At 56.5% G+C, this 12,084-nt stretch overlaps 1 protein-coding gene across 1 annotated transcript in view; it reads left to right on the top strand.

The window, feature by feature from the left end:
• PAM16 (presequence translocase associated motor 16) overlaps positions 1 to 12,084 on the top strand; it is a 12,628-nt gene continuing 544 nt past the window's right edge. Inside the window, exons 1-7 of the mRNA XM_085020104.1 lie at positions 1 to 42; positions 3,462 to 3,556; positions 9,431 to 9,500; positions 9,790 to 9,874; positions 10,664 to 10,800; positions 11,134 to 11,199; positions 11,562 to 11,700. Coding sequence (XP_084876230.1) covers positions 1 to 42; positions 3,462 to 3,556; positions 9,431 to 9,500; positions 9,790 to 9,874; positions 10,664 to 10,800; positions 11,134 to 11,199; positions 11,562 to 11,648 — 582 coding nt within the window. The 3' untranslated portion in view covers positions 11,649 to 11,700. The remainder of the gene's footprint in view (positions 43 to 3,461; positions 3,557 to 9,430; positions 9,501 to 9,789; positions 9,875 to 10,663; positions 10,801 to 11,133; positions 11,200 to 11,561; positions 11,701 to 12,084) is intronic.

Below are 12,084 nucleotides of genomic sequence, written 5' to 3' on the forward strand. Positions count from 1 at the left end.
ATGCGCCAGCTGCCCTTCCAGGAGAGGAAGAAAGAGGTCAAGGTCCTGCCCACCAGGAATCCTCCTTCTAGCGCCAGGGAATGGATAATAAACACACAGATAAGTGATACAGGAGTTCCCATCATGGCTCAAAAGAATTGAATCCGGGGAGTTCCCGTTGTGGCGCAGTGGTTAACGAATCCGACTAAGAACCATGAGGTTGCGGGTTCGGTCCTTGCTCTTGCTCAGTGGGTTAACCATCCGGCGTTGCCGTGAGCTGTGGTGTAGGTTGCAGACGCGGCTCGGATCCCGCGTTGCTGTGGCTCTGGCGTAGGCCAGTGGCTACAGCTCTGATTCAACCCCTAGCCTGGGAACCTCCATATGCCGCGGGAGCGGCCCAAGAAATAGCAACAATAACAACAACAACAACAAAAAAAGACAAAAGACAAAAAAAAAAAAAAAAGATTTGAATCCGACTAGTATCCATGAGGACGTGGGTTCGATCCCTGGCCTCGCTCAGTGGGTTGGGGATCTGGCATTGCCGTGAGCTGTGGTGTAGGTCCCAGACGTGGCTTGGATCTGGTGTGGCTGTGGCTGTGGCCGTGGCGTAGGCAGGAAGCTGCAGCTTCCATTTGACCCCTAGCCTGGGAATCTCCATGTGCAGCGGGTGCTGCCCTAAAAAGCAAAAACCAAAACAGTGTGGTAGAATGTGATAAGAGCATCAGGGGCAAAAAAAGGGGGTCATGAATGGAGGTTTAAATCAGGCACAAAAGGATGATTCAGTGTTTGTGAAACCCAGAACACCCAGGTCCCTGAGACGGAAGGCAGGTTAGTGCTCCCCAGGGGGCGGGGGAGGGGGAGATGGGCAGAGACTGCTAACGGGTGCGGTGGTTTTTTTTGGGGGGCGGGCATGACTATGTTCTAGAATTAATGGTAATTGTTGCAGAGCCTTGTGAAGGTACTAAAAAACACTCACTGGTGCATTTCAAAAGAGTGAAATGGGCAGTTCCCATCTTGGCTCAGCGGTAAGGAAGCTGACTAGGATCTGTGAGGATGCAGATTCCATTCCTGGCCTCGCTCAGTGAGTTAAAGGATCTGGCGTTACCGTGAGCTGTGGTGTAGGCCACAGATGTGGCTTGGATCCTGTGTTGCTGTGGCTGTAGCTCTGATTAGACCCAGCATCTGTAGCTCTGATTAGACCCCTAGGCTGGGAACGTCCATATGCTGCCGGTGCAGCCCTAAAAAAAAAAAAGGGTGAATTGTATGGTGTGTGAATTCTTTCTCAATAAAGCTAGTATTAAAAAAGCAGGGAGGAGTTTTCCCTTTGTGGCATAGTGGAAACGAATCTGACTAGGAACCATGAGGTTGTGGGTTCGATCCCTGGCCTCACTCAGTGGGTCAAGGATCCGGCATTGCCGTGAGCTGTGATGTAGGTCACAGACATGGCTCGGATCTGGCGTTGCTGTGGCTGTGGTGTAGGCCAGCAGCTACAGCTCCGATTCGACCCCTAGCCTGGGAACATCCATGTGCCGCAGGTGCAGCCCTAACAAACAAACAAAAAAGCAGAGAGTGAAACTTTTCAGGAATTGGTCCCATGTTTTGATCAATGAATTCAAATGTCATCCATTTTTTTTCTTTTTTTCTTTTTTTTTTTTTTTTGTCTTTGGTCTTTTTAGGGCCGCATCAAGGCACATGGAGGTTCCCAGGCTAGGGGTCGGATCTGGGCTGTAGCCACTGTCCTACACCACAGCAGCAACCACAGCAGCGGCGTGGCTCCAAGACCCATCTGTGACCTATGCCACAGCTCATGGCAATGCTGGATCCTCGACCCACTGAGCAAGGCCAGGGATCGCACCCTCATCCTCACGGATACTAGTTGGGTTCATTAACCACTGAGCCGTGACGGGAACTTCATCATCCATTTTCTTAATTTCGTTTTCTGCCTATAATTCCAGAGCCCAAATGGAACTGGATTCTTGTCACTTATAAAAGGGAAAATGGGATTTCCACTGGGAGCAGTTCAGCTCTACTCACTAGTGCAAAGCATTTGTTCTAAATAAACTGATGTATACTTTTTTAAAAAAAAAAAAAAAAAAAAAGCAGAGAGTGGAGTTCCCATGAGGGCTTGGCAGAAACAAATCTGACTAGTATACATGAGGACACAGGTTCTATTCCTGGCCTCAGTGGATTAAGGATCCCACCTTCCTGTCAGATGTGGTATAGGTCACAGATATGCCTTGAATCTGGCGTTGCTGTGGCTGTGGTGTAGACCAGTCGCTACAGCTCCAATTCAGCCCCTAGGCTGAGAACCTCCATATGCCTAGGGTACAGCCCTAAAAAAACAAAAGAAAAAAAAGTTCCTGTTGTGGCTCAGCAGGTTAAGAACCTGACTAGTGTCCATGAGGACAGTCATTCGATCCCTGGCTTTACTCAGTGGGTTCAGGATCCAGCCTATGCTGCAGCATAGGTCAAAGATGCTTCTCAGATCCCACGTTGCTCTGGCTATGGTGTAGGCTGGCAGCTGCAGTTCCGATTCGACCCCTAGCCTGGAAACTTCCCTATGCCACAAGTGTGGCCCTAAAAAGACAAAAAGAAAAAATTAAGGAAAAGGAGGAGTTCCCTGGTAGCTCAGTGGATTAAGGATTCTGCATTGTCACTGCTGTGGCTCAGGTTAAGGAACTTCTGGATGCCACAGGCACAGCCAAAAAAAAAAAAAAAAAAAGGAAAAAAAGAAAAAAGTGGAGTTCCTGCCATGGCACAGTGGGGTAAGAATCTGACTACAGCAGCTCAGGTCACTGCAGAGGTTTAGGTTCCATCCCCAGCCCAGCACAGGGACTGAGGATCCAGCATTACCATAGCTGTGGCTCCGGTGGCAGCTGCAGCTTGGTTTCAGTCCCTGACTCAGGAACGTCCGTGGGTGAGGCCTTAAAATAGATAAATAATTTTAAAAAATTAAAAAAAGGGGGGGGGAGAAAAAAAGGAAGAAAAAGAAAAGCAAAGGAACAAGGACAAATCGCAATGATGGCAGGGGGTCAGGGTGGGCCTCGCTGAGAAGGTGAGGTTTGAACAAAGACTTGAAGGAGGAGGGAGAGAGCCCTCTTTCCCAGCCAGAAGGAACCTGGAATGAAACCTATTTTGAAGTTTACTGTTTTCTTAAATATTTGTGGGAATGTGGCATCTTACTCATGTTTGTGCGGTGTTGTATCTTTATCGCATATCTTTTAGTCCCAAATATTTTGGCAAAATGAAGGGAAGAAATAGCCCCACATTTGACCGGTGTTATTCCATTGCTCCTAGCGCCTCGGGGATGAGCAGGAGAGCCAGAGGCTCCTCAGACTACCCATCAGCAGCCTCCGTGGTCTCCCTCCGGAGCGCGGGAGGCTGAGGGAGGCCCCGCCCTAACCCCGCCCAGGAGCCCCCGCCCTAACCCCGCCCTTCCAGTTTGAAGCAATGCGCATGCCCAGCGCACGCGCTCTTCTCAGCCTCCCTTGACCTCTGACCCGCCGGCCGCCCTTGAGCCCGGGTCGCGGGGCCAGGAAGCCGGAGCCCGGGCCCTTGAAGCAGAGCGGCCGCCATGGTGAGGCCCGGGGAGGGGGGCGGAGGGTTGGCCGTTCGGGGCCGGGGCCGGAGCGGGGAGTTCCAGCCGGGCTGCGGGAAGCGTGTACGGAGGGAAGCGGGGACCGGGGGTGTCGCAGCTGGGGGAACCGAGGCGGGCGCTGGGGACCTCGGGGGCTGGGAGAGCCGTCCGGCTGCAAGGCAGAGGGGGCCTGGCGGGCCGGGGAATACCCAGCAGATGCGGTCGCCCTGTGCGCCAGCCACGTGCTAGCAGCCCAAAGTCGAGACTCGTCCGGCCCGCGACCCTCTGTCACGGGGCCAGTTGATGTTGTCCCCCTATTATTGTCCTCATTTGAAAGCTGGTAAAACTGGTTTCGGGACTTCCACAAGGAGGTGGCAGAACTGGGACTTGAACCAGGCGCTGGGATAGCGAAAACAGTGGTCCTTTGGCACCCAGAGCCAGCCGGAAGATCTGGGCCACCCTAGCTACATCCGTCACTTAATTGGTAACCTTTAAAAGTGCAGGGTTCTGAGCTCTATCCCGGGAAGGTCTGTAAACATAAGGTCCCCAAGGGATTGAGGCAGCCGTTTTGGGGAGCCACTTCTTGACTGACAGTGATGAGAGCTTACGAGTGCCTGCCCCAAGCCGAGGCTTAGCTTCCCGTTTAAGTCTTAGGAAGTCGGCCCTGTCCCTGTCCCCACTTCTACAGATAAGGAACCTGAAGCTCAGAGCATCTAAGTCCTCCAGGGTCACTCATCCCAGTTTTGAGCCCAGCTCCTTCTGTATCCTGAGACTCCACACATAGCACCACGTTGTTCCTGCCTTGTAGTAGTCACTGCGGTGTTCTGAGGACCCTCCCCTGAACTGGGTCTTTGTTTGTTTGTTTGTCTGTTCTGCTTTTTAGGGCCACACCCTGCAGCACAGGGAGGTTCCCAGGCTAGGGGTCACATAGGAGTGGCAGCTGCCAGCCTACGCCACAGCCACAGCAACATCAACATCAGATCCAAGGCTAGTCTGCGACCCACACCACAGTTTATGGCAACACTGGATCCCCAGCCCACCCACCATGCAAGGCCGGGGATCGAACCCACAACCTCGTGGTTATTAGTTGGACTTGTTTCTGCTGAGCCACGATGGGAACTCCTGAGCTGGGTCTTTCACACACATTCCTGTGTGTAACTCAGAGTCCCCCTAGAGGGGTCTGGTGGAATGTGGCTCTGGAGGAGTTGGTTACCTTAAAGGAGAGAGCTGGCAAGTCTGTATAATAGGACAATATGACAGTGTGCTCATGGGAGAAGAAAGGGCAATGGGAGGAGCCTAGGAAGATCACTCAGAATGGGGATGGGAAGTTCCCCTTTGCGGCTCAGGGATAAGACATCATGAGCCCGACTAGTATCCACGAGGATATGGGTTTGATCCCTGGCCTTGCTCGGTGGGTTAAGGATCCGGCATTGCGGTGCGCTGAGGTGAAGGTTGCAGACACAGCTTGGATCCCGCGTTGCTGTGGTTGCGGTGTAGACTGGCAGCTGCAGCTCTGATTTGACCCCTAGCCTGGGAACTTCCACATGCCACAGGTGTGGCCCTAAAAAGCAAAAAAAAAAAAAAAAAAAAAAAAAAGAATGGGGGTGACATGAGCTAAGGTGGGTTTTGTTTTTGTTTTTTTTTTTTTGTCTCTTAAGGGCTGCACCCTTGGCATATGTAAGTTCCCAGGCTAGAAGTCTAATGGAAGATGCAGCTGCCAGCCACAGCCACAGCCACAGCCACAGCCACACTGGATCCAGGCCTCATCTGCAACCTACGCCGCAGCTTGCAGCAATGCCAGATCCTTAACCCACTGAGTGAGGCCAGGGATCCAACCGAGTCCTTATGGATGCTAGTCAGGTTCTTCACCTGCTGAGCCCCGACAGGACTGTCTGAGTCTTAAAGGACTCCAGGTTTTGACGCAGTATCAGAGTAGGAGGGAGGGTATCAGGGTTAATGGGTATGGAGTTTGGCGGGGCGGTGGGGGAGATAATTAAAATGTTCTGGAACTAGGGATGGTCACATAGCTGTGTGTAAATCCTAGAAAGCTCCCAACTGCACTTGAGACGAGGAAGTTGGGTGGTGTGTGAATTCAGAGCTGCGGAGACCCGGGATAAAGCAGGAGAGCCAGTCCTGCAGAGATAGCGTGCCCGCAGCACGTGCACTGGAGAGTGAACTAGAGACGTCATTTGTAGCCGGACGAACCGGGGCTGCCGAGCTGCAAGGTGGACTGAACTGGCCGGCAGTTGGCTGTGGCGGTCGTGGAGAATTGTGTGTGTGTTGCAGGGGCATGGCCAGAGGGAGTGAGAGGCTTTTGGAAACCCTGTCACATGTCCTATTCATTCCTGTGTGTATGGGGCACCTGCTGTGCCAGCCTCAGCCCAGGCCCCAGGCATGTCAGGGCACACATGACCGTTGTGGTCCCGACTTCCCTCCTGTTGTGATGCCAGCAGCTCCTTGCAGGGGCCCTCGGGGAGGAGAGCCCCCTTCCTGTGTTCTTGAGAAAGGGGCAAGTCTGTGGCAGTCTCTGCCCACCAGCCTGAGGAGCTGTGCCTTGAGGGCAGCATTGCAGTCAGCGTCCTCAGCCAGGCCCCCTTCCTAGGGCACCTGAAGTGGGGTAAACTGCATTCCTGCGCGCTCCCCGCCCCCCGGCGCCTGTGTGCTTCGCCCCATCTGCAGGGCTTTGGTTGTGCATCGGGCCACAGGGCTCCCCAGGTGGGAGAGCGTAACATGCTGTCCGCAGAGTCCCAAGCACGGGGTCCTGTGGCGCTGAGCCCTGCTCCTCGACTCTCAGCTTAGCCTGAGTTGAATGCTGGGTCAGCCACTTGCTCTTGCCCAGGGTCTCCAGGCCCACGTGTCAGTCAGTGGACTCTGGGGTGTTTTGGGCTTTTCTGGGAGAGGCCTTAGCCAGCGGCTGTCTTCATCTCCTGTGGTAGCTGCAGCTGGCAGTTCTGTGCTCCCCGTGCATCCTCAGCTCTGAGCATAGCTGCCCCACAGCTGGCTCACCACAGGTGTCTGGGTGTTGAGGAAGTGGGTGAGAGGCTTGGCTGCAGGCAGGATCTGGTATGGAAGCAGAGGCAGCTGCTGAGCTTCTCTGGACCTGCCACTGTGGGACCCTCTGCTTGGTTTTAGTGCCTTGCCTCCTGAGGGCCTTAGAGCATCCTATAAAGAAGGTATTATTCTCCCTGTTTTGCAGATAAGAAAGCTGAGGTTCAGGGAGTTCCTGGGTTGCAAACCCAGCTAGTGTCCATAAGGACGTGGATTCAATCCCTGTCCTCACTCAGTGGGTTAAGGATTCAGCATTGCTGTGAGCTGCGGTGTAGGTTGTAGACATGGATCCCGTGTTGCTGTAAGCCTGCAGCTGTAGCTCCAATTTGACCCATAGCCTGGGAACTTCCTTCCATATGTCGAAGGTGTGGCCCTAAAAAGCAAAAAAAAAAAAAAAAAAAAAAAAAAAGAGAGAGAGAGAGAAAGAAAAAGAAAAGAAAACAGGTTCCGAGAGGTGGAGTGATTTACCCAGGGCCACACAGCTGGCAAGAGGCAAAGCTGGGATCCAGCCTTCTCACTCCTCTTCCCCGCTGCTTCTAGGGAACACAGCCTTGTTTTTTGCAGCCTTCTCCCCTGAGGCATCAGAGGGTCTGTCAGGCCAGCTGCTGTGTTGGCAGCAGTTTTGTTACTCCTCAGTGCCTGGCCAGGGTCAGGTTTTGTGAAACAAAGAGTAGCAATAAATGAAAACAGCACTTACTGAGCACCTACCCCATCATCCGGCTCTGTGACTTTACAAGCATTATCTCATTTAATCCCAGTGGCAGCCATAGGGGATTAAATGTTGGCCACGTTTTCCTAGAGAGGAAACTGAGGCTCTAGGACACTGGGAGCTTGTCCAGGGCAACGCAGCTGGGATTTGCACACGGGTGAGCCCAAAGCTTGTCTGTGTAACCTCTGCTTCACTGCCTCCCCTGGGAGATGCCTCCCGTAGGAACCTCGGCGACTGCAGTGGGTGGACCAGGCAGCTCCCTTGGGCAGCAGGGTAGCCTCTGAACCTTTGCAGGATGGGGCAGCCTGCCCCGTGGCCATGGAGCTCTAGCAGCAGGAACCATGGGCCCCCGTGCAGGGGGTCGGGGGAGCTGCCCAGTCACAGGCTCAGCTCTTAAGCTTTGCTTTTTAGTGACAGTCAGCCGCCCTGGGCAGAGAAGGGAACACCTGAGTGCGAGGCCGCGCAGCGGTGCTCTGAGGCCTGGCGGGAGCTCCCTCCAAGTTGAGGGAACTGTTGGAGTCAGCTGCCTCCTGTCAGCCTCTCTGTCCCTTAGTCAGGACCAGCTGTCCATCTCAGAGCCTCCTGTCCCCCTTGGGAGAGGCTTTAGGCTGGGGGTGGGGGGAGCCAGGTGAGCCTTCCCAGCGGCCTCCTCTGCACAACAGCGCAGCCCCACCCTCTGATCACTGGAGGGTGTTCCCTGAGCTTTGCTCTCTGGTGTGAAATATGGGCTTTGTGAAATTTCCACCCACTTGTGAAATCCGAAGCCACTTCCCATTTATTAACTCCTTCTAATGGTCCAGAACCATATCCCACCCCACCCGTTAGGGAGGCCACCAAGGCCGGTTCTGGAGTCTGGATTCCACTGGAATCTGCCAGCCCCTCTTCGGCCTCTGTGGAGTCCTTATCCTTTCATGTGTGGAGTCACCCTCCCTGCAGACCCTGGGGTCCTGGGTGAGGTGGGCAGCCTGGGGATGCTGTGGCCAATGGCACTGGCTGTGGGTTTTCTGCCCACCTTCCCCCAGGTACTAGCTGTGTGTCTTCAGGGTGGTCACTAAACCCCTCTGTTCCAGTGTCTTGCATTGTCAGGATTAAATGGCCCAGTAAAGGGAGTTCCCTTGTGGCTCAGTGGTTCACGAATCCGACTAGGAGCCATGAGGTTGCGGGTTTGATCCCTGGCCTCGCTCAGTGGGTTGAGGATCTGGCGTTGCCGTGAGCTGTGGTGTAGGTTGCAGATGCGGCTCGGATCCCGCATTCCTGTGGCTCTGGCGCAGGCCGGCAGCTGCAGCTCCGATTAGACCCCTAGCCTGGGAACCTCCATATGCTGAGGGAGGGGCCCTAGAAAAGGCAAAAAGACCAAAAAAAAAAAAAAGAAAAGAAAAAGGCCCAGTAAATAGAATGTGTTTGGCACAGTGCTGGCTGCCCTGGAGGAGCCTGCACTTGTCGGAAAGCCCTTGGACGGGCCAGTGCGGGGGGTGGGGGGGGGGGCACGGGCACTGAGCGCTCTCCCCACGTCCTCCGAGCGCTCGGGTTTGTACCATGCTTATAACACTCACGCACTGTTTGTAATCTCTGGTCTCTGTGTTTCCTGTCTGGGCCCTTTCCCCATCTTACCTCCTCACATTTTCCATGTCCCCTGGGCTCTGGGCTGCTCGCAGGCACCCCTTACACTCTCCCCCGTGTTGGGCTCCCCTGGACTCTCTGCCCAGAAAGCCTTTCTATTCCCATCAGGATTCTACCTGCCCTGGAAGTGCCATGGCCTCCTAGAGTCCCCAGCCTTTCCTCAGGTGCCCGTCACCTCTCCACGCCTCTGGTCACCCTTGGTAGGACACCCCCCTCATCTCCGCCTTGCGGTCGTTGGGTAGAAGACCACTGCCTGCTCCGCTGGAGGGGCTTTCCTGCCAAGCCCGGCCCGGTCCTGTGTACCGCTGTGGCCCCGGTGCCGCTTGAGTGGAGGCGCGAGCTGTGGAGGAGCAGGGCCCAGCCGGCCCTCCGTCCCCGCTGTATTGTCTACATGCCCGCCTAGTGGGCTTTGTCTCTGGAGGGCGGAGGGTGTTTTGTTCTCCTGCTGGGTCAAATGGATCGACGAGAATTAGAATGGCCCTGTGTTTTCCCACCAGTGGGACGAAGGTTGGTCCAGCCGGGCTCAGATGCACAGGAAGCGGCCTTGGCGGTGGCGGTGGTGGCAAGGTGAGGGGTGCGTCTGGGACGGGCCCTGAGTTCTGGCTCCCAGGCCACTTTGCCTTGGCTCCTGTCCTCCTCTTCTGCAGACCAAGGGAGAGTCCTGGCCTTCCGTCCCCTGAGCATCCCGAGCAGAAGTTTTTATCAGGGTGCTTTGGAGGAAGTGGTCCGTGGCTTCTGCTCTGCGCTTCCTTCCCTCAGCCCTCCAGGAGCTTTGCCACCCAGCCGCCACCCCCAGGGTCCGTCTTTCGGGGCCCTGAGCATGCCACCTGCTAACAGGTGCCTGCTTTGCCCGTAGGCCAAGTACCTGGCCCAGATCATCGTGATGGGCGTGCAGGTGGTGGGTAGGGCCTTTGCCCGCGCCCTGCGCCAGGAGTTTGCAGGTAGGCTTGGGCCCCTGTCCCCCTGGGCTGGGAGGGCACTTCCGCCTGGGTCAGATTTTCCCCACAGCCGTGGGCCCCTCACACTGGGCCAGTTGTGAAAGTAGGGACCCTCTGTGAGCTGGGGTTCTGGCAGCTCAGGTGGCCTCAGGCACCTCCCATGGGGGCAGGGCTGGACTTTGGGGCATTCCCATAAAAAAGAGACCTGGCAGGCATAGCATCCAGCCAGCAGTCAGGCTCTGGCCCTCCTGGCCACCTGGTTTCGTAAGTAAAGTATTTTTGGAGCACTGCTTTCTAGTTGCTCGAGCTTTCTGCCTCTCGCTGCTTTCCAGGCGGGATCCAGTGATTGCAACATGGACTATTTGGCCTGCAGAACCTAAAATGTTTATTCTCTGACCCGTAAGGAAAGTGCCCTGGCTCCTGAGTCTAGAGTTACTGAAAGGGAAGAGGTCACCCAAGCGGCCTGCCTTGGCGACCTGGGTGACATGGGGAAGCCTCCCCCTACTCCCTAAATGGCTGTGCACCGGGGTGGGAGGGCAGGGGAGAGGAGAGACAGAGTCACTTTGTGGTCTAGGTTGGGGCCCCGAGGCCAGGTTTGACCAGCCCCTGCCCCTGTCTCCCCCTGTGGGAGACACTTTGCTGCTCCCACCCTCCACCCCCTAACCCCTGAGGAGAAGAGATGCCCTCTGGCCCTGTGTGACCCTCCCATGCCACCTGGCGGCGGTGAGCTGCCCACTTGGGAGGCCCTGGGGAGCTCCGGGCTGCTGGGTACTCACCCATGTGTCCACACAGCCAGCCGGGCAGCAGCTGATGCACGGGGACGTGCCGGACACCAGTCTGCAGCCGCCTCCAACCTCTCTGGCCTCAGCCTCCAGGAGGCCCAGCAGATTCTCAATGTCTCCAAGCTGAGCCCCGAGGAGATCCAGAAGGTAAGGCCACCAGGCCATCTCCGAGACAAGCAGACCAGAACTGGGGGGTCAGGGGAGGGAGGTGGGCAGAAAGGGGCGGTAGTGGGGGCTCTGACTGCAGCCCGCTGGAGTCACTGGTGGAGCCATCGTCACCTCTTGGTGTTTAGGCCCAGGGCTGCAGTGGCAGAGACGCAGCACCTGCCCGCTGTCCTGCCCCTTGGCGTCACGGCGGCTTCTGGGTTGCGGGGGTGGAGGGGTGAGCCCTTTCGCTTTCCTTCTTTGTCACCTCCTAGCTCCCCCCGCCTCTGTAACCCGGGGACCGCACACCCCCTCACCGTCTCCCCTCCTCTGCAGAACTACGAACACCTCTTCAAAGTGAATGACAAATCCGTGGGTGGCTCCTTCTACCTGCAGTCAAAGGTGAGTGCTGGGAGGAGGGGGGCCACGAGGCCTCTCTCCCTGCACGCCCCCCTTTCCAGGCAGTTCAGAACTTGGTGGGGAGAAAGGGGCCCTGAGTAGTCCCTTGGCTGCTGCTCCACGCGGCCCAGTGTAACCCTCGGCAGGGGCCCTCTGGGCAGCTGTGGTTTTAAGGACCAGGACTGCCAGCTGGCGGAGTGCCGGAACCAGCCCTGAGCTCCCGCGCATTTGTGTGCGCCTGGGCTGCTCACTCCCCGGGAGGAGGCCCCCAGCCCACTTGCGCTGTCACCTCTGACCTGCCCACGGCTCTTGGGGAAAATCTGATGGGAAGAGGCCGTCCTGCCTCACTGTGCGACCCCCCCCAGGTGGTCCGCGCGAAGGAGCGGCTTGAGGAGGAACTCCGCATCCAGGCCCAGGAGGACAGAGAGCGCCAGCAGACGCCCGGAACGTGACCCCACGGCTCGGCCCGCCCCACCCTGCCCGCCACCTCTAATTTATAGCTCGGTAATAAATGTCTTCTCTGTGTTTCTTGAGTGTGCACGTCCAGATTCCAGAAGGCAGGCTGCTCTTCTGTCAGTCCCGGGCTGCACGTACAGGGGATGATGCGGGGCAGTGGCGTCCGCCTGCCTGTTACAGACTCTGACACCCAGTGGGGCCAGGGCCCCATTTGTCCAAGGAGAGCTGGTCACGTACCAGACGCAGCCAGTCCTGCTGCCCCAGTGCCAGTGGCAGGCCTCCCTCCGCATCGGCGGCTGTCCCACTGGTGGCAGAGCCCCAGGCCCCTGAGCCGGCCGCAGGCTGCCTTGCCCTGAGGTGGGCTGGGCTCTAGCATCTTGGTGACCCGGGGGCCGCTCCAGGGCGCCGGGGAAGGCTTTGCCAGCCTCTGTT

Source organism: Sus scrofa, chromosome 3 (assembly GCF_054392235.1).
Source record: "Sus scrofa isolate SSC_HxYL_T2T_F1_AM1 chromosome 3, Sscrofa_HxYL_maternal_Yorkshire_Landrace_v2.0, whole genome shotgun sequence".
Taxonomy (NCBI): Eukaryota; Metazoa; Chordata; class Mammalia; order Artiodactyla; family Suidae; genus Sus; species Sus scrofa.